The sequence below is a fragment of the Chlorocebus sabaeus genome, chromosome 20 (genome assembly GCF_047675955.1).
Source record: "Chlorocebus sabaeus isolate Y175 chromosome 20, mChlSab1.0.hap1, whole genome shotgun sequence".
Lineage (NCBI taxonomy): Eukaryota > Metazoa > Chordata > Mammalia > Primates > Cercopithecidae > Chlorocebus > Chlorocebus sabaeus.
This window is the reverse complement of record NC_132923.1, coordinates 106313592-106340313: the sequence shown is the minus strand read 5'-3', so window position 1 is coordinate 106340313 and position 26722 is coordinate 106313592. Positions and strand designations below refer to the sequence as shown.

Genomic DNA, 26722 nt, shown 5'->3' with positions numbered 1-26722 from the left:
GGGTGTTGGGAGCGTGAGTGTGGGGGTGTGTATGTGTGGGGGATTGGGGGTGAGGGGGTGGGAGTGGGTGTGTGTGGGTATGTTGGGTGTATATGTTGGTGGGTGTGGTTGTGGGGGGTGAGTGTGTGACGGGTGTCTATGTGGGTGTGTATGGAGGTGTAGGTGGGGCTTAGGTGATGGGGTGGGTGTTGGGGGTGTGAGTGTGGGGGTGTGGGTGTGTACTTTGGTGGGTGTGGCTGGGAGTGTGTGAGGGGTGTGTATGTAGGTGTAGGTGTGGGGCTTAGGTGATGGGGTGGGTGTTGGGGGTGTGAGTGTGGGGGTGTGGGTGTGTACTTTGGTGGGTGTGGCTGGGAGTGTGTGAGGGGTGTGTATGTAGGTGTAGGTGTGGGGCTTATGTGAGGGCGTGGGTGTTGGTGTGAGTGTGGGGGTGTGGGTGTGTACGTTGGTGGGTGTGGTTGTGGGGGGTGTGTATGTGGGTGTGGGGGAGTGTGGGCGAATCCTGGGGGTGGTGGAGGTAGAAGGCTGGTCTCCACCCTCCCTACACTGTATTTCCAGAAACACATCAGCCAGAGAGAAGCTTGTTGCTGCTTTATTGAAACTTCCTCCCTGTCGCACACAAAGCAATTACACAAGGGGGTATTGCCAGGAAGCTTTTGCAGAGCCTTCTCCCTCTGTACCCCCCGACAGTCCCCAGAGACCCTGCCTCTGTGGTCTCCACCTCTGGGTCCGCTCCCTGGAGGACCCCGACACACAGGGAAGCAGGCACAGGAGGGCTGTGGGGGCCAAACCTCCCTGGTTGCCACAACCACCATGACCCCAGTGGCAAGGTCTGTGCCCACAAGGGGGTTGCCTGCTTTGACTGAACTAACTGGTGGGTTTAGTCCGACGAACAGATGTGCCCGACTTCAGGGCTGAATTTTTGCTTGATCACAAGCCTCAGGCAGAACTGACTCATCTATGACTGAATCGACTGAAGGGATGGCCAGCAACGGCCTGGCCTGGGAACGGACTGGCGGCTCGTCACTAAAATGACTGTGATTGAGCTGACTCCTTTCATGGAATCAACCACTATGCAGCCACACTGACCACAGAGCAACTGAATAGGTGAGCACTGGACTGTTGATGACAACTCTTCCACAGAACAATTGTGTGTTTGAAGAGACTGTTTTCTGATGAAATAACTGTTATTTCCTGGAGCTAATTATTGAATGACAGTCTGTCAACTGTTTAAATGAATCTCATTTGAATTAACAATTATACAGTCACTCAGAGGTCCTACATTCACCAGAGTTGGCATCCAGTTGATGGGTTCATTTGAATTAAATGGTTTGGAGGCTAACTTGGCTTTTTAAATTGAATTTCGTCACTATTCTATGTATTCTATTTATCACTATTCTAAACGACTCATGGTTGGCTAACTGATTATCATTTAAGCAAGCTAGTTGAAGAAATTGATTACATATATATTTATATATGGGGGTAGCTAATTGATGACTACTTGAGTAAATTGCTATGTGAAGTGACAACTATTTATAAATCAATGCAATAGACTGTTGTTTTGACCAAATTATTTTACTGAACTGACAAGTGGGTTTTTGATGCATCAGTTGCTTGGCTGAACTGATCAAGTCGATAGTTGCTTAACAAACTCACCAACTTTAGAATGACCGATGGTCTAAACAAGTGTCGGAGCTGATTGACATAAACCAAGCATTGTTGGGCTGAATTTTTGAGAGACGTGAGGAGTGATTCAGCCTAAAGCGTTGACCCAATTGTGAGCAGCTCACAGGCCCTGCAGGAGGAGCAGGCCAGCGAGGGAGACACAAGCAGATTGTCCTGCCAGGGAGGGGCAGGAGGGTCCACCCAGGCCGCAGGGGCCACCAAAGCAAAAAAGCAGATTATGAGGCAGCTCCACCCCTCCCAGCACTGGGGCTGGGGCCTGGCGAGGGTCACACTTCTGAGTATGGGGGTGGTGCTGGGTCGCCCTCTGGGGTCTTCGATGGCAAAGACAGGGCTTCCTCGTAGGACGGAAGGACCATCTGGGAGAGACACAGAGATGAGGGTTGAGTATGGTCAAAAACGACCTGCAATTCCAACCCGGGGTCATGGGACCTAAACCCCCACCTCTGGCAAAATGATGCTGGTGCTGCTGCTGCTGATGATGATGATGATGATAATGACTGGCAGGTCTTGGATGTTTGCTATGTGCTAGACACTGCCTGCATGAGATAGGTGCAGTTCCCAGCCCTGTAGTGGACATACTTGCCTTTGCCTATTCAGCATCAAGTCCCCCTTATTTTGAATACAGTGCACCATTTTCCTTGGGAAAACATTCTCTATCCATATACCTCCAAAAGAACTCGTCCCATCCCTCAGATCCAGCGGGGTGGCTGGACTTGGCCACTCAAAGTAGAATTCCATCCTCCTGGCTATCGTCCTTGGTTTGGGGATAGGCACGTGGCTCAAGTTGGTCCAATCAGACATGCTACTGGGACCTTCTTTTTCTGTTGGGATTACTGAGAGGGTGGGATATCGCCTAGGGGTTTTGGCAGTCATTTTGCCACCACAAGGGACGGGCTTCCTGAAAATGAAGCCAACATGAAGGAAAGTAGAGTCAAGAGATGGAGAGGATGAGATCGTATCCTGATGTCATAATTCAGCCAGGCCCAAGCCAGACCTACATTTGGCTGCTAAGTTATATGAGCTAGTAAATTCCTTAAGTCAGATTGAGTTGGGTTTTTGCCACTTGCAACCAAAAGTGCCTTAACTAATACAATCTCCACCTTACCGGGGAGGAAAGTAAGTTACCAGGAATTTGAAACATCACTTTCCAATAAGCTACTTCTAAGTACACCCCATCCTCTCTTCCCCAAAAGCCTCCTTCTCCTTTCCCAGCTATCTCATATCCATTGTCCCTCCAAGACCAGTCAACTGTCACCTCCTTCAGGAAGCCTTCCCTGATATCCAAAAAGAGGCCAGGTCTTTCCTCTGTGCTTACTGTCCCTGTGCTTCACACCAAGTTGTAATTGTATCTCTGTGTCTGAACTATACACTCCTCTAAGGCAGAGGTGGCATCTTAGTTTTCTCTGCGTCCCCTGGAATCGATATGAGACTAGCAAAGACTGAGAGGTAGTAAATACTGAATAAATGAATGAGTGAGTGAATGAGTGAGTGAATGAATCTTAGACTACCAGAACTGAAAGAGACCACATTTCTTCTGTTCCAACCCTCATCTTACAAATAGAGAAACCAAGGTCCAGAGAAGGAAGGAGACTCGACCCAAATGGCACAGGCAGTGAATAGCAAGGCTGGCACCCGCCTGCAGCCAAACTCACCTTCTGGAACATCTTGGAGTTGCTCCTCTCCTCAATCGAGTTCAAGCACTTGATGAATCTGTAGCACCGCCACACACACTTGAACATGTAGACCTGGAAAAAGGCCCAGGTCAGGCTGTGCTTTGCTGAGCATCCTTCTCACACTCCAGCAGGCCTAGGACGTATGCCAGGCAGGAGCCACCACTCTCCCCAGAAGCCAGCATCCAGCCGCTCCTGCTCAGACCTCTCATTCTGGTTGGGGGTTCCTCACCAGCCAGTCCAGAATATTCCAGGTACTGCCCTTTTCATTGCCCCATAGACACCACATAGCAAGCGGATTTTGGTGGCTTCTGGCCCACCCTCCAATGTCCCCGGCAATAGTCCCACAGCTCCTGCTTAACTGCCCACACTGACCGGGAGCTCACTACCTCCCGAGACAGCCCTGGCCATCTGGAAACAGAGCTGATGGTGGGACATGTTTTCTTCAAAATTGCTTCTGATACGTTGTTTTCTAAAGCAGATTACAAAACAGCATGTGCAGTATTGGCCCATGTTTATAAAGGAGGAACAATTGGTATATATCCATCAGCTGATGCAAGTTGATGTAAGAATTGGGCAGAAGCTTTCCAGAGTGGGGCGTACAATCCCAAGGGGCGAGCTCAAGAAACAACAGAAAACCCCCAGGATGCCCCCTGAGTAGGAGGAGAGGGTCCTGTACTGGAAGGTCTTGTTTGATGGATTCCCTGATTGGGCACGTAGGTGGGGCAAGGAGACATATGGAGGTACTGAGTGACAAAGATTGAGGCATGAAGGCCCAGGGAAAATCAAGTAGGTGGAGGGGGCCAGCAAGGCAGAATGAGGGTCAAAGAGGGAAGCCCCTCATTCTGGAAGATAAAAAACAGAAGGGGAGCTGGGAGATGGAGCTGTGTGGTGGGATCTGGGGAGGGGTCCTGCAGTAGAGAGTGCCATGGAAACCCCACACTGACTTCCCCCATGAAGCCTTTCGAGCGTTCTCACTGCACACTCACTAGTGCTTTTGTGCTAGGTCAGTCCTTGGAGAAGATGTTAAAAGGGGCAAGGTTCTGTTTCTAGGTTGGCATTAGGTGACGGCAGAGACTGCCCAGGGCCTCAGATGGAAGCAGGAGCTGGAGTCCGCAGACGCCCACCCACCAGCACAGAAAGGCTGGGGGGAAATGCCCCAAGTTAGCAGTGATGTTCTCTGTGTGGGGTGGGCATGGTGGAGTGTTTGTCTTCTTTCTACTTATCTGGAGTTTTTTGTTTTTTGTTTGAGAGAGAGATTTTCACTCTGTCACCCAGGCTGGAGTACAGTGGCACGATTATGGCCCACTGCAGCCTCAACTTCCCAGGCTCAAGCAATCCTTCTGCCTCAGCCTCCCTAGTAGCTGGGACTACAGGCACGTGCCACCACATGCATCTAATTTTTTTTTTTTTTAATGTTTTGTAGAGACAGAATCTTGCTATGTTGCCCAGGTTGGTTTTGAACTCCTGGCCTCAAGCAATCCTCCCAACTCGGCCTCCCAAAGCACTGGGATTACAGGTGTGAGCCATCACACCCAGCTCATCTGTAGTTTTTTAATTTCTACAATGACCTATGTTACTTTTATGATCAGAAAAGAACACTTTTTAAAAGCCCTTCCTTCTGTTCTGTGGTCATCAGCATCCCTGTGGCTTCAGGCCACAGGCCCCCATTGTGGCCTCTAGGATCCCACAAAATTCCCCACGAGAGTTCTTCAGGTGTTAAGAAACAGCAGTCATGTCCCCCTTGAGTCCTCTATTTTCCATGCAGAATAGCACTCAGGTCTTTGTTGGGTTTTGTGGGGGGGTTTTGACTTCCTAAGACGGTACGTTTTCTTGTCTCTTCACATTGCTGGTTGCACTGCTGTGAACACACTCTGGTGCTTCACCATCACTCAGACCTAGGACCTGAAGCTGGACCCTATCCCTGGGCCTGACCACCCCAGAGAAGAATGAGATCATTCCCCTCCCTCCTTCTCATCACCAAACCTCTATTAACATGATCTCAGGCACATTTGGATGCCTGAAGTACATAAAACTGTAACATAGGCAAAGTAAGACTCATGCCCCTAAGGCCCAGAGAGAAGTGACTTGCTGAAGACCAAGCACACAGCTAATGACAGTGGGGCTGGGATTCAAACGCAGGACAGTCCAAATCTAATTCTGGACAGCTGGAATTAGACATCTGAACGCAGGTGGCCTTCATGGATTCATATCCCCTAAACGGGCTGTCTCGGAGGATCCCAAGTAAAGTCAGAGGAGCTGGCATGGGATAGCAAGAGAAAGGAGCTAAAAGCAGGAGAGGAGGCATGGAGGACACATGTCCCTGCCTTCTAACAGCTTGGCACGGGCAGGCCTGGGCCCAGCACGCCTCACCACCCCTCCCAGAGCCACAGGGCAGGGGTCCACTCACCTTGAAGATAAGGACGGTGATGAAGGCAATGGAAAAGATGATCATCATCTTGATGAACTGGTTATATGGCATATTCTCCTGGCTGGGGAGGTAATTCTGCAACAGATTTGGGAGCCACATCAATGTCTCTGGACATAAGGAATTCCAACAGCACCCACACATCCAGGACTAATGATCCCACCCTCCACACACACAGGAGCACAGTGTGGCACAGCCGTCACCTTGGTCGACCGCCACAGCAGCCTTAGGAAGCAGGTGCTACCCTCAGCCCCATCCCACTGATGGGCAAACCAAGAAAAGCCAAGTGACTACTACCTCCAGATCCGCTTCCCAGGCTGGTGCACCTGCCCATCCCCAACTGGCAGGTGTCAGCTGCCCAGGGGCCACACCTATGCCCTTCTCTAGAAGATCATTTTGGCTGATAGGGACCACCTAATCCACTAGTACCTGGGAGGTTACATTCCCTCCTCTAGGGGCAGCTTGAAACCAATGACTGATGCAGAGGAACTCGCCCTAGGTGAGACTGCCTCTGTGGTCATTTGCAAATATTACCACACATTCTTTGAGACTCCTCCCTTCTAAAGGTAGTGTTTATTTCCTGTCCCCATGAGTGTGGGCTGGACTTAGCAACTCACTTCTAACTAACAGAGTGTAACAGAAGTGATGGAAGTCGTAAAAGACACTGCCTTTCCTCCTTGCTTATCTCTTACATCGCTCCCGCAGGGGAAGCCAGCAGCCATGTCAGGAGAGCACTCAAGCATCACTACTACAAGTCCACACAATGAGGAATTAGACAAAGAGCCCATATCCTGTGAGTGAGCCACTGGGAGTGCATCCTTCAGATCCAATCAAGCCCTCAGTTGTCCACAGGCCCAGGGACCATCTTGGGTGCAGCCCACCAGAGTCCCTGAGTCAGAAGAACCCAACTAAGCCACTCCCAAGCTCCTGATCCTCAGAAACTGTGTGAAATAATAAATGTTTATTGCTTTAAGCCATAGTGTTTAGAGATAATTCATTAGACAGCAGTAAAAACGGATATTATGTCTGTGTTGCAATTCACACACCAAGGCCCTCTCTGGGATCATGCAGGGCTGCTCCTATAGTCGCGTCTTTGCTTGGTTTCCTCCTTTTCTCGAACCTGCCTTCCTCACTCCTTACAAGTTTCCTCCTGAGAGGGCTCCCTCAATACATCACCAGCACAAGAATCTTCCTCCCAGGTTCCAGCTCCAGGGAACCTGGCCTAAACCACAGACACACAGAGACATGAAGTAACTTGTTCAAGGCCACACAGCCAGCAAATGGGCATGGACCCCTGCCCCAGACTCACCATGTGGTTCATGGACTTGAAGTTGAGATAGGTGGGCACTTCCATGTAGGAGCTGCAGACGGTCAGGATGCTCAGGCAGAAGTCCAGCAGCTGCAGAGTCATCAGGGGGAACTTGGAGGGGCTCTGGGGAGGACAAATACAAGGAGGAGGAATAAGGAGTGGCAATTAAAGTCCCAGTTACTGAGCGGCACACAGTAGGCCCTCACTTGAGAGAGCATCTCAGCTACAGACATCATCGACTCATCCCCTGTGCACAGAGAGACGTGAACACACAGATGTTCATACCAAGAGCTGGTGGCAGACCTGGGACTAGAACCAGGGTCTCCAGACTCCCAGGCCAGGGCCCTTCCACGATGTAGTCCCTCGGTCTCTTCAAGGACAACAGTTGGGGAAAGTGAGAAAAGCAACTTTGGGTGACTGTGTCCTTGACTGGTAGCAGGCCTCAAGCCACTCCACAGTGGACACGCACTGGCATGAATCATCCTTCTCTTCCTTTCTTCAACTTGGAATAACACTGGGGGCTGAGGGCCTAAAAGCACACGTGCCCTTTCCTCAGGTGTCAATTCACTCCCAGCGGCACTGACCAAGTGCTGACCATGGGCTGCACCCCCCCGTGTGCATGTTCCTCATTTAACCTTCATAAGGCAGGCTGGTGAGATGTGATTGCAGGTACATTCCACAGAGGAAGAAACTTGGGGCAATGTGGAGGGACTCAGAGGCTAGGTCAAGACCGCAGCCAGGAAGAGGGCTCCTACCCTCCCCAGCCTGAGCCCAGGGCCCGTGTCTGGCCCCCTCCCATCTCCCATGCCAGGCCTGGGGTCTGCTGTCCGGTGAGAGGTGGGGGCTGGGTACTCACAGCACGGCTCCGGGAGGCCAACTTGAGGTAGGCGGGCAGCTCAATGTAGGAGCCCAGCAGGGTGAGCAGGCACAGGAGATAGTCCATGATTTGCAGGGACAGGAAGGGTAGCAGGTACTTCTCCCGGTTCTGAAAGGTAGGCCCAACACCATCAAGTGTCCCCTGCCTGCAGCCCACACTCCCCTACCCAGCCTGATGTCCTCATACATCCCCTGCCCACCCTCTCCCAAATCTTCCCTGCCCTCCTCAGTTGAGGTCACCTTCCTCTGAGTGACACTCTGGGGACAGGGAGTGGATAAGACCCAGGCCCTGAATGAGGGGAGTCTTGGTGTCCTAGGAGACGTAAGGGAACCATCCCCATCTATCAGGGCTCAAAGAGCAGGATTTGACTCAATTTGCTCACAAGAACCCAGCAAGGAAGGGCTTTGTGCACTTTTTACAGAGGAGAGGGATCGGCGAGGACTTGCTGGAGTTGGGGACACCAGGGCTAGATCGGGGAAGGAGACTAGGAGCGAGGAGGGAGGGAGGGGTGGGGCACTGGAGGCAGAAGGACCGACATGAGCGAAGGCCCAGAGGCAGCAGAGAGCCCTGGCCCCCCACCCCCTCCATCTCCCCCACCACCACCCCACATACAGTTGGACCTCCCTCCGTGGGCCACTCCCAGGAGTCCAAAGTCACAGTAAGAGGCCCTGCCAGGAAGAGGCTGAAGTCCCTCTCCTTCCATTGAAAGCAAGTGACCACCGTGACCAGTATTCATTCATATGCTCTCACAGCTGGGGACAAAATCACGGAAACAGGGGTTTCCCGGTGTCTCATGTGGTCATTTAAAATCACTCAGGAGGCAACCAGAACAACCTTGACTGATCTCAGAGTCAAGGACCACTTGCTCCATTTCTCCATTTCCCTAGCTGAACCATTTGAGTTTCTGCACAAGCACCCAGAGCCACCCTGCACAATGCAAACGGCCTCCCCGGGGAACATGGGTTCCAAGACACAGTGGATGTTAGCAAGGGGAGAGGGTGTTGGCATTTTAGGCAGGGTGGATGCATTCCAAACCAGCACCAAATCATCGCCCCACTCCTCTGGCCCTGCAAGTGTCAGGCCCCTGTCTGCACAGGAAGGACCCTCTTTCTGGATCCTACTCTCATGGCCATGTGATGAGGCCCTGGCTTCCTGCCTTTCTGGGGACCAAGGGACAGCAGCTTCCTCTTCTGCAGGGGGTTGAGCTGCAGCCCATCTCAATCCTCCCACCAGATTTGCCTCGGGCCCAGGAGCCCCTCGTTGTCACGCTAGACTGTCCCTGTCTCTCTGAGGGCCCATCTTCCCCAGTTAGATCATGAACTCTCTGGGGGCCTTCCAGGGCGTAGGTCCCCCTCAGGGTGCTGGCACCTGTCACTGCATGGATAGAGCTACATGCACCCTACGTTCCTCCTGCTTCGGCTCCTCTCATCTATTACAAAATCCAGTGCCTTCTCCCCTCCCTCACCCCCAGAAACAACACTTCCTCTTCTCACTCTCCAAATTCCCTGCTTCCACCTGCCATTTAAAAGGATGTGGGTCATCAGCTAGTTCTCACCGAAATGTCGGTGACCAGCATGGCCTACCAGGCCCGGCCCCATGGAGGCTCATGTTACCAGGGAACCGAGGTCACCAGCCCAGGGAATCTCAGGGAGAAACATGGTTCTCCAAAAGGTAAATGTGAAGATCTCCAGCATGCAGGTGGGACCTCTGAACACACCCGCCTTCCACCCTCTCCGCACTCAGCACTGCCCATCAGCGGGTGTGAATAACAGGAAGGGGCGGGGGCAGCGGGGCTCCCGAGCCCTCACCTTGACCACACCGATCAGCAGGCTCAGGCTGATGACGAAGAGCATGGCGATGAGCATGAAGCTGGAGATCAGGTCGGCTGAAAGGCAAGGAGAGCAGTGAGGCGCTCAGGGGTACCCCCGGCACCCAGCCAGGCTCCCAGGAAGACACTTCGGGAACCACTGGTTTGGGGACACGAGGGTGCACAGGAAAGCCCAGGCTCTGCCCTCACACAGTCCTCAGTCTGGAGTGGGTACACAGACAAAAGCAGAACATCATGCGTAGCACAAGGTGGATGCGACAGAGGGTGTTGGGCTGGAGGTGCAGGCTGGGGTCCACTTCAGCCAGGGTGAGGCCGAGGAAGGCATCCCTGGGGAGTGGCCTGAGAGCAATGAGGAGTCGGCCTGAGACAGGGACAAGGTTGCTGAGGTCAGTGTGGCTGAAGCAAGGTGTGGGGCGAAGAATTGCAGGGAGATGCTATCAGAGAAGTGAGCAGGGGCTAGATCCCATGGTGAGGAGTTTCCATTTTATTCTAGTGTGATGAGCAGCCACTGACAGCTTTAAGCAGAAGAGTGAGGCTGTCACCTTTACCAGCTGGTGGGGGTTTGCAAAGTGCCATTCCATCTGCTCTCACCACCTGCATATGTGGGTGGAGTCAGGTGGAACATCCCCATTTGCAGATGAAACAGCCGAGGCCCCAAGAAAGGAAGACACTTGCCAGAGGTCATCCATCGTCCATGGAGAGGTGACAGGGCCTCCAACCCCAGCCTGGCTATCCCTGGCCGGGGACCTCCCTGTCCTCCTCCCGCCGCCACTCCACCGGCGTCCCCTGGACCTACCGATCCTGAGGTAGCCCATCTTCGAGAGCTTGCAGGACACCTTGCCATGGGCCACCTCTACGGAGTGCTCGATGAACAACAAGACGCTCATGATCTGGAGGCAGAGCAAAGCATCAGTCAGCTGAGCCTGCATCACGGCCTCCCGACCAGCTCTTCCCACCTTAGTGGTGTACAGCAGGGAAGCCAGTAGTGAGGATCCTGGAGTGGAGGGCATGCCAGGTCAGTAGGGCATCCCAGACAAAAGAGTGGCCTTTACATAGAAAGCCCATGCTCAGAATCCTGGGTCTTCCTCTCTCCAGCTGTGTGACCCTGGACAAGCTACTTGACTTCTATATGCCTTGGTTTGCCCATCTGCAAGATGGGGATAATACTAGTAACTTCCTTAGGAGGCTGCCATGAGGAGTAAATGAGACTATCCCAGGAGAGCCCTTGGGCCCGGCTCTCAGTAAGAGTGGTAACTGTTACTACTGAAGGTCAGGCTTAAGGGGGTGGGGTGGGGGGTAGAAGTTGAAGGCCCCTCCACTGCACCCCCTTCTCTAACAACAGGCTCTGGGGATCAGAGAGCATCATAGAGCTTCAGGTTCCCAGAATCATCAACACAGGCCCACGAGGGCCCTGGAGAGCATCTAACCCTGAATCCCCATCTCCCATGGCCCCTCAGGGAATAATAACATCTTCCTCATAGGATTGTGGTGGAGCCAGATGGGATAATTCACTTAAAGTACCTGTCAGATAGTAAGTACTCAATCTGTGCTATTATTATTACTGTTATCCCCACTCGACTGTAGGTTCCAGGCAGGGAAAGCTTGTGTGTGTCTTTGTTCATCCCCCTAGCTGTTGTATTTGTTGAATGAATGAATGAATGAATGAATGAACGAATGAACAAATGAACCCCACACTCTCAGAGGACCGTTGCTAAGAATGATGGGGAAGGGGCGAATCTGATAGGCCAGAGTGTTGGGGTGGACCTAGAAACCACTGAAATTCAGCCACAAAACTGTAGTTTTAAAGAATCTTGGAGATCACCTTGTCCATGCCTTCCACCAGCCAGTGCAGGAATCCTGTGCCATGCAGCCTCTACTGAAGTGCTTCCAGCCATGGGGAACTCACAACCTTACGTGTGTCCATGTCCTTGCAGCAAGCCCTCCACCCTTCCCCTACGACACACATGCAGTTCTCCTCTGCCCATATAAAGAACAAGAAGACTCTCCCCTCCCTTCTAGTGGGTGCCCTATCTCTATTAATATGGCCCTAAGTTTACATTGGCTTTCTAGGCAGCCCTGCACTGGTAACTTATGCTCAGCTGACAGGCAACCAGCTACCCACCATCTGTTTCCCCCTTGCTGACTGTGTGGGTTTGTTTTTTTTTGTTTTGTTTTTTTTTTTTTGCTCAGACACAGGTCTCAACTTGTCTTCCTGCCACATTACATCCTGTTTAGGGGCGTGGAAAGGGACTGAACAGAAGAGTGATGAAGAGCTGGGCTCCAGATCAAGAGGGATTTGAATCCAGATCACTGTGTGACCTTGGGCAAGTCTCTTAACATCTCTGAGTTGCCTCATCCGGAAAATTGCAATCGCTGGATTCAGTGAAGATTAAATTGCATTATACTTACAAAACACTGAGCTCAGGGACTGGCAGGGGGTGCCCAGCAAACAGAATCTGCTTTTGGCTGGGGCAAGCTTACGTGGTTGGGCAGTAGTACCAGGAGCATGGTGCATGCTCTAACTGCCCCCTCTAGCTGCTGGAGAGTGAGCTGGAAAGGCTTTGTCTCATCATGAAAGTCGAGAGCACCCTGAGCAGAAGGCAGGTGTGGTAAGGGCTGTAGCTAACACTCAGAGGAAACAGCCCTGAGAGAAAAACTCCTTCCTCAGTCCCTAAAGGCCAAGCCGCAGCCCCTCTCCTCTCAGTTTCACCTTGAACGAGAGAAAGAGAAAGGGAGGCAGATGACAGCTCCGTCCAGCACAGAATGGGGTGTCCTGTGAAGTGGTGAGCTCCCCGTTCCTGGGAGTATGTAAGCAGATCACAGATGAGTCACAGCTGGGCTTAGAGAAGGACCATGAGCATCAACCAGCTGTGAAATGAGAAGACTTTCAAAGTGTCAAGATTCCAGGAGTATCTGAGATCTGGAACAAAGCCTAGAATCAGATCATCTCAACCTCCCCTTGCTAGAAGGAGCCTACCTCTACTTGTTTTATAAGCTCCCTCTGCTTGTTTTATAAACTCAGAGAGATTAGGTGGCTTGCCCAAGGACACACAGCAAGTTGAGGGGGGAGCCCAAGTCTCCCAGTGCTATTCTGATGCCTTCCCATTCCCCTGACCCCCAAAATGCCTCAGAGCCCTGCTAGCCTGAACCCTGGGGAGGACTTAGATATTTTGATCATGCACCTATGTCAGTAAAACCTTTTGAACACACGCCTCTATCTTCCTTTCTTTCTAAATTACATGAATGTGTTACTGTCCTAGTTTATCATGAACATCATAAAACAGCTACTAAAAAATTTCCAGAAATTAAAAAATTGTATGATTGAAAAATTTAGAATTTTAATATTGTCATCCTGAGGCCATGAGGTCACCCTGAACATTACCCGACTTTAGAGACCTCTACTAATCCTCAACTCCCTGCTCAACTCCTCTGTTCTCCTCCAAGCATCCCTCACTGCCCTGCAACCCCTCCAACCACCCCAGGGGAAGAAGGGGACATTTGTATAGCCTAACTCCACGCCACATGATCTTCCCCTCTACTCAGCAAAGGGACTATTCTTAATACTTTCACTCCCATTTCACAGACGAAGAAAGTGCAGCTCGGGGAGGTCCAGGGCCTTGCCCAAGGCCTCCCAGCTGGTCATTTGTAGGGTTAAGGTTCAAATCTTGGCCAATTCCCTCCACTGCCCAGCATCTCCCAGCCACCCTGCTCTGCCTGAGGCCTGACCCTTCCCTCAGTGCCTCAGTGGAGGCAGAGAGGTGCCCCCATCCCCTTTCCCTCTGCAGTCCCCCCTCCCTCCCCTCAGCCTGAGCACCAGACACCAGAGGTATTTCTACTTTTGTGAAAACCAGGTGCACTTAAAACCCAGGTCACCCTCCCCCTATTTCACCGTCTCAACAACCCTGAGGCAGGGGACGGGGGAGGACTTTGTCCCCATTGCCGGATGGCCCACAAGGCTCATAGAGAGCAGGGACCGGCCCACGGTCACAGAGCAAGGCAACCTCAGAGCCTGACTCAGACTGTGCGGGGCCCCGACCTTCCACGAAGATGCCAGTCCCTGACCCGGGAGAAAGGGAGGAAGCTCGGCTCCAGGCGCCCATGCTGCTCTCTAGGACATAGAATGGAGAAGAACTCATATTTATTCAGCAGCTACTGTGTGCTCAGACCCGCACACACAGGCTTGCACTGCCATCTCCCAAAACTTTACAAAAGAGGCAACATTTTCCTGTTTTACAGATGAGGAAATGGAGGCTGAGACAGAACTCACATGTCCTGTGTCACGTGGCCCGGCTGGGGTGTGAACCCTGTTGCCTCTCTCCTGGGGTCCGGGGCTCCCCACAAGGCTGGGCTGGCTCCCCTGAGACTCCAGGATCTCTCCAGCCATCTGCCCACTCTTCGCTGGCAGCCAAGCCCCAGCCCCTCAGAGCTCAGGAGACCACAGCTGGGGAGCAGGAGGCCTCCGCCACTGCCTCACTGCTGTGTGGCCCTGGCCAGGTTCTGGCTTCTCCCCGGCCTGTGTTAGCCTTTGGTCAATGAGAAGAGACCCTCATTTTCCCCTGGGACCACTGGGATGACAGAGCGCAGGAGGGTCAGTGGGGTGGAGCTCCTACACATTGCAGGACCTCTCACCCAGGCTGCCCACAGTCCTCCACCCCCAGCCACCCCAGGGCCAGCACCCTACCCCTCAGAAGGCCCTCACTGCCCCACCCATGTCCCTAACCAACAGCTATTGGTAATTCCTGGAAAGTGCCTGGACGACCTACAGAGTATGCAAAGAGTCAAAATTTCCAAGCTGGCCAGGCACGGTGGCTCAGGCCTGTAACCCCAGCACTTTGGGAGGCCGAGACGGGCGGATCACGAGGTCAGGAGATTGAGACCATCCTGGCTAACAAGGTGAAACCCCGTCTCTACTAAAAAATACAAAAAACTAGCCGGGCGAGGTGGCGGGCACCTGTAGTCCCAGCTACTCAGGAGGCTGAGGCAGGAGAATGGCGTGAACCCGGAAGGCGGAGCTTGCAGTGAGCCGAGATTGCACCACTGCACTCCAGCCTGGGCGACAGAGCAAGACTCCATCTCAAAAAAAAAAAAAAAAAAAAAAAATATTTCCAAGCCCCCAGCCCTTGCTTTCCCTTCATGCCCCTGGTTTCCACCTGAACACAGCGCTGGCTTCTCCCTAAGCTCTGAGAGCCCAGCTGGGCTGTGACCTTGGAATCCAAGCCTTCCCACGACAGGCACAAGGCTTCTCTCCTCCAACAATGCCCAGGCAGACACCATGCCCTCACCCACCTGTTCCCCCATTACAGCATCTTTTAACCCACTGTCCCTTCATTCTATGCTGGTGAGATCATGAAGATAAGAGCTGGGGTGCTGGAGTCAGATGGCCCCAGACCCCAGCTGAGCTCTGCACCCTTGAGTCAGCCACTAACCTCTCTGGGCCTCCGCTCCTCATCTGAGGAATGGGGTTAATCACTGACCTGCCTCACAGGATTGCTGAGGTCAAATGGCATCATGTGGTGCACAGAGCCGGGCACACAGCAGATGCGCCACAAGCAAACACAATTGGGTGGTGGTTTTTGCTACCTCTGGGCATTCACTGACTCTCAGTAAACACCCTCTGAGCACCTACCACCTCCAAACTCTGTCTAGACAAGCCACTGACTCTGACGTGCCAGTGTCTCAGTCTCCAGGGAACTCAGTGCGTGAATGGTGTGCTCAGAGTCATGACAGAGGACACGCATGGGGCTTGGGGTCCTTGACCAGGGATAATGCATTGCTATTTTAAAAACTTAAGGAGAGTTTCACCAACAGGAAACCCACAAGCATGGCTTTGAAGGATAAGTAGGAGTTTTCCAACACAGAAGAGAAGAAAGCATTCCAAAAGAGGGGACATCATGTGCAAGGCTACAGGCCTGGCAGTGCAGGTGTGTTTCAGTCTCTCCAGGGAAACTCAGAAGGTGCAGGAGTGTCTCTTCCCTGAGAGGAGGATGTTACCAGTGGGGAAGTATGGCCCAGAGAGAGACAGCGACCAGCCCAAGGTCACACACCAAAACTGTCGCAGGGTCAGAATCAGCTCTGTCCTCCTGCCTCCAATCCGGGCTCAGGCTGCGGTCCCAGCCATGCTCAGCCACCCTTCCCACCCCCACTCTCCTTTCCCGCTTTTCACCTCTTCCTTCTGCCCCTCTTTGGTTTCAGTTCTTATTCCTGTCTGCATGCAGCACTTCTTTCTTAATGACAAACACAGCTTCCCCAAGCTGGCCAGTGGGGAAGTGGCCAGGGTGCAGGGGGATTTGTTTCTTTTCCTGGTGGCTCTGAGGAGCAAGCAACAGGTTGAGCTAAAAGAATGGGGGCAGGGGCTGGAGGAGGGAAATCAGGGAAGGTGGGGACAATAGGGTCAGTACTGAACATGGCTGGGCAATAAGGATGGCGGTGCCAGAGGGGATGCCGTGTAAACAGTGCACCAGATGTCACCTGGGAGGCACTGGCCATGGTGATCATGTGAGATGGGGAGTGGCTGTTGGGATGTTGTTGGAGTTGGCGTGGTGATGACAGTGATGATCAGAGATGCTGCTGGTGATACTGGTGACAGTGATGGGGGTGACGGCAGTGGGGACATCAGGATAGGATGGTGATAAGGAAGATCATGTGGATGGTGGTGATGACACCAGAACCCCCAATTCTGGGGTTCAAAGACCAGTCCCTTCTGCAGAAGAACAGGCCCACTCTCTCACACTCTCTGATGCCCAGGACCCACCATCTCAGAAGCAGGCAGGCAGAGACCCATCCTCTGAGATTTTCAGGGAGATAAAGGTTACAGAGAAAGAACCTAGCCTTCAGTGAGCACCCATCGTGCCAGCCAGAGTGTGGACACTTTCCTGTCCGTTTACTTCATTGGCTCCTCCTACCAAATGTGCGAGCCCAGGACAGAGGCTGCACAAGAAGACACGCCCGGGCTTGTCCTCAACCCTTCCCAACAGACAATGCAGTTTGCCAAATGGGTCCCAAGTGCCACAGCCTTCCCTTGCCCCTCCCGCTCAGGGCTGCTCCACCCTGACCCTGTGTCCTATGGCCTCACACTTCTGCCATCATCATTATCATTATGGCCCCTCCCTGAAGCTCAGTCCCCTCAACCTCACCTGCCCACCCTGATTTCCCCGGGTTGTCTGGGAGGAGGATGTCAGAAGGGAGTCAGATGTATCACTGTCAAGAGGAAGCTCCCCTGCCCCACCCTGTGCTTCTGGTCAGAGCTTATGGGGGGCTCAGTGGGGACCAGCCCCCCAAGAGCTCTATCTCCCCAACCACCTCTCCAGCCAGCCCAGATACCACCAGACGCCCCCATTCCTGGGGCCACGCACTCCGCAGCAGCCCCGCCTGGCTGCCTACAGCTCCCCAGAGCCTTGCTTCTCTCTCTTCTTCACTCTTCTGCAGTCCTCATCCTCCCTCCCACCTCCACCTCATCCCCTCCTCCCTCCACTGGGCTCTGGGGCTCACAGACCTCAGTAAGAACCCCAGTGCCGATCCCCTGTGGGATCCTGGCCTGGCCACGTTACTTCATCTGTAACATTTCCTCATCTGTAGAAGGGAGGGAAGAATCCATCCACCTCCCGGAGTGGGTGTGAGAAGTAAATCACTGAAGACAGTGATTCAGAAAGATCAGCAGAGCTGCAGAGGTGGCTGTGTGTGGACACCCAGCACGGAGCCTGCTGGCCGTGGCTGCCTTATTTGTAACAGCCCCAAGCTGGAATCAATCCAAATGTTCTTTTGCAGGAAAACAGGCAAACGCATTGTGGTAGATTTATACAATGGAGTATACACAGCAATGGAAAAAATGAGTTAGCTACCCGCAACCACACAGATGACACTCCCAAACATATCGTTGGGAGAAAGAAGTGCTCGCAAAAGAACACGCGCTACAGAATTTCATTTCTACATAGTTCTACAGCTGTATGTGATATAGAACTACATAGATAGGTAGAAGTCAGTGGGGGCGGGGCAGTGGCGAGGGGGGGCTCTAGGGGCCTCTGGGTGCTGGTCCTGTCTGATTTCCTAGTTTGGCTGGAGGTCACATGGACGTGTTCACCTTGTACAAGCTCACCAAGATGTGCGCTTACGATAACTGTGCTTTTCTATAGGTAAATTACACATCAAGAAAAGGTTTGCAAAAATAAAATAAAATAACATAGAGATTGGCTGACACCTACTGTGCCAGGTTCCACAGGATCATGAAGATGAATCAGGCTGGGTCAAGACCCAAACGAGCATCCAGGCCAGAGGGCACGACTCCCAGGGACCCAGCACACAGGGCTCTGGGTCAACACCCAAAGCTCAGGGTCCAATGGTGGGAGTCAAGGAGGGCTTCTCAGAGGAGGTGAATATTGAAGAAGATTCCCCCAAAGAGCAATGGGAAAAGTGTTCCAGGCAGAGGAACGGGCATGAGCAGAGGCCAGTGTGTGTGCGTTGCATTCAGGAAGCCGCAAGACGTTCCTCTTAGTGAACTGTGATTTGGTGTCATCCATGTGCTGAATACACAGCAGGCCTCAGTAAATGGCAGCAGTTGGCTGGGAGAACACACGGATCCACTGGTTTGGCAGGGGTGGGGCCTCTGGGGTTAGAGAGAAAGGGGAAAGAGCATGCAGGAGACATGACAGCTCATGCAAAAGCCTAGAGAACCTAGACTCAGATGGCTCAGATGACACTGGAGGAGGCTGTCGTGGGCAGCACAGGAAGTGCTGTGACTGGGCGCTAGCAGCTAACTTTGCCCCAAAAACAAACAGTGCCAGTGAATCCCAGCAGCAGAGGTATGCTGGCTGGTGGTAGCTTATCAAATCTCCCTTTAGGAGCAGCCAGTTGGGGGCTCAGAGTTGGCCTCTAGGTATGACACAAGGCCCTGTCATCCTCCACTTCCTAGATATCTGGGGAAGCGCCCTCCACTCCCCCAACGATTCTCTCAAACCATCGCTTCTCCCTTTATCTTCAGAACAAAGACCCACAACAGTGATAATAAGTATTGATACTATTATTATTGTGCATTTATTAGACGCCAGGTCCTCTTCTGAACATATACAGTCGGCCCTCTGTATCACGGGCTCTGCATCTGAGTATTTTCAATCTGCAACCCAAGATGCGGAACCTGCGGGTAGGGAGGGCCGACCAACCACACGCTCTCTCATGTCATCCTCGCGCCAGTCTTGAGAGACAGGTTCTGACATGAGTCCCACGTTTTTCTGATTTTGCAGGTAGAATTGAAATCAGCTCTTCACACATGGGCTCTGTGCTTCTCAGAACAAGGCTCTGGGGACGGCAGAACTGACCCTCCCACCCCATCCCATGGCTGCCAGGAAGCCTGCCCTCCCTGCCTCCACCTGGAGCAGACACTTGGGCTCGGATTCTTTATCTAACACAGGCTTCAGAGTCACTTGCCCTCCTGAGCCTCAGTTTCCTCATCTGTAAACTGGCGGCCCCAGTGGCAGCTGCCATTTGTCCGGTGCCACAAGTGGGAGTTACTGATCCCCATTTGACTGGGGAGGAAATTGAGGCCGGGGGAGGGGTGCCTTGTCCCAAGCAGCCCCTGCGCAGGGCTGAGGCGGTGCAGCTCATGGCTCTGCTTCCTGCCTCATTAGGGGGTGCTTTGCGCCACTTCCCCTGGCAGGGTGGGGTCCCCTGGGAGACCAACGCTCGCCTCACAGTGAGCTCAGAGCGAAGTCCTGGTTTCAGGCCGGTGCTCTAGGCTCAAAATAAAAGCCTCATTTCCTGGAGGCCTCGGGGCCAGGTTGGAAACAGAGAAGTCTCGGCCAGGCCAGGCTAGAACCTTCAGCCACTCTCTCGATGGGATGGGCCATGGGGCCCTCCTGCTTTTAGAAGCTGGGGTTCACGCCCCTGAGGTGAGGAGAACAACTCAGTTCTGACACTGAGGAGGGGCTACAACTCCCACCCTGCCCCCACCGGCCTCCTCACCCCTCCATGAAGGGCACAGAGCTGCAGTGGCAGAGAACACAGCCTCTCTATCCAGCCCAGGGGCATCGGGGTTAAAGGTAGCAAGTTCTAACAGATTCTCACCCAGGGTTTTCCCCACCTGACAGTTTGGACCCATTTTTCAACCCCAAACAGATGAACTTTCAAGAGGGGAACGGGGCCAGTCACGAAGGCCCACGCCTATAATCCCAGCACTTTGGGAGGCTGAGGCGGGTGGATCACTTGAGGTCAGAAGTTTGAGACCAGCCTGGCCAACATGGTGAAACCCTGTCTCTCCTAACGATACAAAACTTAGCCAGGCGTGGTGGCACACACCTGTGATTCCAGCTACTTGGGAGGCTGAGGCACAAGAATCACTTGAACCAGGGAGGCAGAGGTTGCAGTGAGCCAAGATCACGCCACTGCACTCCGGTCTGTACAACAGTGAGTTTCAGTCTCAAAAAAAGCGGGGGCCTTGTGTTCTTCTTCCATAGCCCACTTCAGGCACTCGCCTGCTAGCCCCTGACCTGGCTTCGCTAGGGCCTCCTCTAAATGATAACTTTTGAGGCAGGGACCACTGGCCCCATTTACAGATGAGGAAGGCAAGGCTCAGATAACAAAGGTGCCTGCCTGCTCAAGTTGCATTGCCGGTGAGTAATGGAGATGGGCCTGTGTTCCTTTCAATCACAAATCACTGTCCCCGAAGTGGAGCAGAGAAAAGAGCCCCAGGAGTTCTAAGGAGGTCAAATCAGGAGAGCTTCCTGGAGGAGGAAGCTTCCCGTGAACGGGACCATAAAGAAGAAATGAATGGTGGGAGGCTGGATGAGGGCAGGGCCTCCCAGACAGACACACCACCCCAGCCATGGGCCAGGGAAGGAACTCATTTGCCCACTTTCTGGATCATTCCACACACCTGTGTGCCAGCAGTGGGGCCTGAAGGAAGCTCCTGCCCCACCTCTCCATGTGTCCTGGAGTAAGTAAGGGGCCTGCTGGACCTGTTTTCCCATCTGCAAAATGAGCTGACGGACTGAGCAGAGATCCATCCTCTTAGCTCTGAAGTTTGTAAAAGCAAAGGACTCGGGCAGGTCCCACCCCTGGGGACCTCTCCACCCTGCTCCCCCACACACCTCGTGGCCACCCCTCCTAACCCAGCTTGACAAACCTCCTAGGTCTCTGAACCTCCTAGGTCTCTGAACACAGGCTTGAAGTGTCCTTGCCCTTCAAGCCTGTGTTCATGCTACCCCACCCCACCGCGCCCCCCCGCCCCCCAGCCCAGCATGGCCTCTTTTCCAAGGTGCCCAAGCAAAGCCCTACTCATCCTTAGGACTCAGACGTCCTCCAAGAAGCTATTCCAGAATCCCAACCTCCAGCCCTGCATCTGTGCCCCCGTCATAGCCCGCAATGTCATCTGTTGTCCTTGTCACCGTTTTTCCTTGGCAGACTGGCCCCTCTAGGGCAGAGGCCATGAATGAGTCAGGGCTGTTTCCTGGCCTGGGACTGGGCACAGAAAGACATGGGGGGACTTACCTGCATGAGGTCAGCGCAATAGACACTCCTTCTTCAAATACTATGATTTGAATGCTTTACCTTTTTTTTTTTTTTTTTTTTTTTGTGGAGATGGAGTCTCACTCTGTCGCCCAGGCTGGAGTGCAGTGGCGTGATCTTGGCTCACTGCAAGCTCTGCCTTCTGGGTTCACACCATTCTCCTGCCTCAGCCTCCCTAGTAGCTGGGGCTACAGGCGCTGCCACCACGCCTGGCCAATTTTTTTGTATTTTTAGTAGAGACGGGATTTCACTGTGTTAGCCAGGATGGTCTCAATCTCCTCACCTCGTGATTCACCCGCCTCGGCCTCCCAGAGTGCTGGGATTAAAGGCGTGAGCCACCACGACCGGCCCTTTTTTTTTTTTTAAACAGGGTCTCACTCTGTCAGGTTAGAGTGCAGTGGTGCGATCTCGGCTCACTGCAACCTCTGCCTCCCAGGTTCAAGCAATTCTCCTGCCTCAGCCTCCCGAGTAGCTTGGATTACAGGCTCCCACCATCATGCATAGCTAATATTTGTATTTTTAGTAAAGACAGGGTTTTGTGCTGACATCAAGTGATCCACCCGCCTCAACTTCCCAAAATGCTGGGATTACAGGCATGAGCCACCACACCCGGCCTTATTTTATTTTATTTTTTTATTTTTCTCGATTTAAAAGTAGTATACTTGAGCCACAAAGTAAAGTAGCATTGGGTTATAACCCAAAGCATACGGTAAAGATCCCTGGGTCCCTGTGATACAAATACATCATTTATTTATATAATAAACTGGGAGTACAGACAAATCTCCTTGAGAAATTCTAAGGAGATTTGAGAAATCTCTTTCTTAAGAAATTCTAATTTATGTAGCTACTCTGCCCTCAAGGAGGTGGGGTAGAACTCCCCATTCATCAAACTTGGGCTGCATGGAACAGCACAGTGATTTCCTTCTAAAACGTACAGCATGGGAAGGAGAGAAAAAAGAATAACTTTACAAGGGAGCAACCTCAGCCGGGGGCTCAACGTCACCAGCAACAGTGGTGAGTCAAGTTGGCAGAACCTTTTCTTAGTACGATGTTCTGAGACTGGCACGTCACCTCCATGGGCTTCCTCCCAAAAGCACATTCCCAGTCTACGCATGAGAAAGTCACCAGAGACCCCAGCTGAAGAACGTTTGACAAAATGCCTGACAAACACTCCTCGAACTGTCAAGGTTTTCAAAAACAAGAAAAATCTGAGAAACCATCGTACCAAGAGGAACCTAAGGAAGCATGAAGACTAAATGGGACGTGGCATCCTGGATGCAATCTTGGAACGGAAAAAGGATATAAGAGGAAATCTGGGGAAATAGGGGTAAAGCGTGGATTTTAGTTAATAACAGCCCACGAATATTCATTCACCCATTGCAACAAACACACCACGCTAACTGTGCTCTATTGCTAATATTGAGACGTTAGCAATAGCGGAACTAGGCACAGGGGACGCATGAACTATCTGTACTGTGTTTGCAATTTTTTCGTAAATCTAAAACCGTTCTGAGTACGTGCTCATTGTACCAAATATGGAAAATACAGAAAAGTAGAAAAAATAGAGCCTTCACCATCCTAGAACCCAGACACATTTCCTCCTTGCCCTGTTTTGACGTATCCTGTTTCGATACTGTTGAAATCATAGCAGGTGTTAAGTTTTTTAACCCAGACAATGCATTTCTAAGAGTGGAATTCTGGGCACCCTGGGGAAGAGGGGTCAGGAAAGGAAGAGAATTCTGGGCAAAAGTGTCTTCTGGGGGTGCCCACTTTCTCCCATTGACTTAGGACATGCTTCAGGTTGACAAAAAGCCAGGACCCAAGAGATCAATTTAAGAAATTTATCTAGGCTGGGCTCAGTGGCTCATGCCTGTTATCCCAGAGTGTTGGGAGGCTAAGGCAGAAAATCACTTGAGGCCAGGAGTTTGAGACTAGCCTGGGCAACACAGTGGGACACTGTATCTACAAATAGATATATATTAAAAATTAGCTGGGCATGGTGGCATGCACCTGTGATCCTAGCTACTCAGGAAACTGAAGCGGGAGGATCACTGGAATCCAGGAGTTCAAGGCTGCAGTGAGCTGTGATGGCACCACTGCATTCCAGCCTGGGTGACAGAGCAAGACCCCATCTCTTAAAAACAAAAACAAAACAAAACAAACAACAAAAGATGGGCAAGTTACTGAACTTTGGAAAAGAGAATAAATTTTAAAAAGAAAGAAAGAAAGTAAGTAAGTAAGTTAGTTTGCTGGCTTCCCAAAGTGTGCAAGTTTGGGTGACCCAGAGAATCCTCTACACAAACCCAGTGACATCCTGAGGAAGACGCCCAAGCCGAAAGCTATGGACCAGTCTTTCCCTCATGTAATAACGCCCTCATGACTCAATAGAGCATAGCACTGTCTCAGGATGGCAAGGGCCCAATTTAACCCTCCCCAGAGGGGCCAAGTCCACAAATAGCTCATGATGTGTAGAGTGTCACCCATGGCTGGGTCCAGATGACAGCCAGCATGAGCTATTGACACATCTGGACCACAGCTTCTCTTTTTCCATTCAGATGCTCAAGGTCCTATCAGCACACCTGCTAGCCTATGGGAAAGCCCCCAGGCCCTGCCCTTTCTGGGAAGGAGAGAAGACTCTTTCGGGGTGCAGGAAGACAACCCCCCACTGGAGTCAACTGAGGACCACAGCCTGGAGACAACCTGGGCCGAGCGCACAGCTTCCAGGACACCCCTCTGTTCTTATGCCTGCTCCTGCTCTAGAACATCTCATCACTCATAGGCATTGGCTCTCAACTGGGAGAGACTGGGCCCCATAACTAGAAACATTTTTGGTTATCACAAGAGGCAGGGTAGGGAGAGGGGCAGTGCTACTGGTATGTAGTGGGTAGAGATCAAGGATGCTGCTGAACTTCCTCTAACGCACAATTCACTCCCCCATGACAAAGAATTATCCAGCCCAAAATATCAACGGTGCACTGCAGGGAAGATCCAAAGTCTTAGCTTGTCACTCAAAACCTTTATCACCTCCTCCCCAAACTCCAGGTTGGTCTCTATTGTATCCCTGTAGAAGCCAAACATATACGCCATTGCTCACCTGTTTCTCCTCCCCTTCTATACTTCCCACAACCAAACTCTCCCTCTTGCCAATGGCACCACCTCCAAGAAGTCTTCCATGATTGCTTGGGCCCACACATTCTTCAGCTCTGTGAGCAGGGACCGTATATCACACCACCATTTACAGGTGAGGACATCGGATCAACATTTCTTGATCAACAAGAAACCTTAACAGCCCCACAGTCCCGGGTTTGCAGGGCAGCCTCTGGGCCCACACAGCCTGCAGATGGATTCCACTTGGCCGGCACAGAGATTTTTTTCTACCGTGCATCAATCACTAGCATTGAAACATCAGAAGATGTGACACAAAAGCCTGCTCCCTATTCTCCAAACATCAGAAGAGTGGCCACCAGGGCCCACAATCCTTTGTGGAAACAACCAGCAAAAACAGAGAGCAGCTTTAGGGTGGGACAAGCAAGGCCTCCCCAGGTCACCGCAGGCCCATCTGCCCCCTGCTGTCACTCACATGGCCTGCCCAGACCCTGGAGGCATCAGAGTTGGAGACCTCTGAGCCAGTCAACATCACCTTACCCCTGACTTTATAAAAGGGAAACTGAGGCCCGGAGAGAGGCTTGTCTGAGTCCACACAGCCAGTTAGTGGCAGGGCTGGGGTGAGGACCCAGGGACTTGCTACCTGTGAGATGTCCCTGCATGCCACACTGTCCTTCCAAGAATGCTGCATAGTCTCAGAGCTTGAAGGCCTAAAAGACAGGGTACAGGGACACCCAAAGAGTGATATGCTTCTCTCAGCTCTTGCATTGGCAGGAGCTGGGCAGGACAACCTCTGAGTTCCTGCTCCCAAAACTAGAGTCCTTGAATCTGACAGCTTGACTCCAAGGATGCTCACAACAGGTGCCATGTATGATGCACAATGAATGATAAGGCACTCACCTGTGCATCAGGCATGGTTCTGCAAGCTTTGTATATATCAACTCCCTGAGCCTCACAACAAACCCTATCAGATAGGTACGATAACTCACATCCCCATTGTTTTAAATGAGAAAACTGAGGCTCAGAGAGGTTAAGTAAATCACCCAAGGCTGCACAGCCGGGAAGCAGGGAAGCCAGAATTTGCATGCAGAGGTCCGCATCCAGAGGCCGCGCGCTAACCACTGAACAGCATCGCCCCCCTGAAGGCTGGGCTCTTGCCACAGCTCTGCCTGCCCTGCCTGTGACAGGAAGCAGATGCAGGCAGGTCTAAATGTGCAGCAGCCCACCACAGCATGTGGATCTAGGCTAATTTTGAGGAAGCCCTTCCAGACTCATGAGAAAACTGTCAACCAACCACAGGCCCTGAGTCACCCCAGGAGGAAGTTGCCTGGGTCTAGGGGAGATGGGTGTGGCCAGGAGTTTGGGGGTGAGGTGGATCTAGGCAGGACAGTACAAGGACCCTGACCCTCAGCCACCCCAGGCAGAGGGGGAGCCTTGGCCCCCGGGCACTGTGACTTGCCCAAGATCACACTGTGAGTTACCAGGAAAGGAGGAACCAGGGACAGCTGTGACTTCACAAGTTGCCCAACAGGAGCTTGGGCCAGGCAAGTTACCCTAATTATTAGCACAGGTCGCAATTCTCTTTGGTAGGCAGAAGGCCGTGGTTTGACTGAGCTGGAAGCTAAGAGGACTCGGCCCCTCCCTTCCCACTGGAAGCACAAAGGGGTGATGCCCACTTCTTTTCCTCTTGAGTGGCCCAGGCTCCATTCAGGCCCCAGGGGAAGAATCGGGGCTGTGTCTTTGGCCGACCTCACATCCTGGTCAAACAATCCCAGCCCACATTCCTTCCAAGATCCCTGACTTCCAAAGCACTTTCACATCTGCTGTTGGCTTTGCGCACAAATAACCTTCCGGCCGCTGCTGTGCCCCATCTCACAGAGGCAGAAACAGAGCCAGCCTCGGAGTGAACGCCAGTTACATTTGCCTGGAAAGTGGATTCCTGCTCCCTTACTCCTCACTCCTGCGGGTCCCCCCAGCCATTTGACAGAGGAGGAAACTGAGGCCCAGAGCAGGACAGGGATTTGCCCAGGATCCCCCCTGAGAGGTGGAGAGCAGGAACTCTTTCATTTGCGGGGCTCCGTAGATGAGGGGTCACCGCAGACTCGCACACTCACGCACGCACGCACACACGCACACCCGGGGCCCCCACACTCACTACATGGTAGATGGCCAAGGCAGTGGTGGCGATGCGGACATTGAAGCAGCAGCAGGTCTGGCGGACGGTGGACAAGCGGGGATCCATGGTGCTGCTGTCCCCTCCTCTGAGGCACTGAAGGGGAAAGAGCCCGGTGCCTGGAGCAGGGCAGAAAAGGGGAAGCTGCTGGCTGCC

The 26722-nt window shown here is 52.5% G+C and overlaps 1 protein-coding gene across 1 annotated transcript; it reads right to left on the bottom strand.

Annotated features, from left to right (window-relative positions):
• Positions 1-573: 573 nt before the first annotated feature.
• Positions 574-26722, bottom strand: LAPTM5 (lysosomal protein transmembrane 5). The gene is made up of 8 exons (XM_007979702.3): positions 26549-26722; positions 10592-10685; positions 9776-9852; positions 7947-8075; positions 7091-7213; positions 5764-5859; positions 3336-3428; positions 574-2039 (listed from the first exon to the last, which is right to left on the bottom strand). Exons 1-8 carry the CDS (start codon positions 26633-26635, stop codon positions 1950-1952), a joined length of 789 nt encoding a protein of 262 aa, XP_007977893.1. The 5' UTR covers positions 26636-26722; the 3' UTR covers positions 574-1949.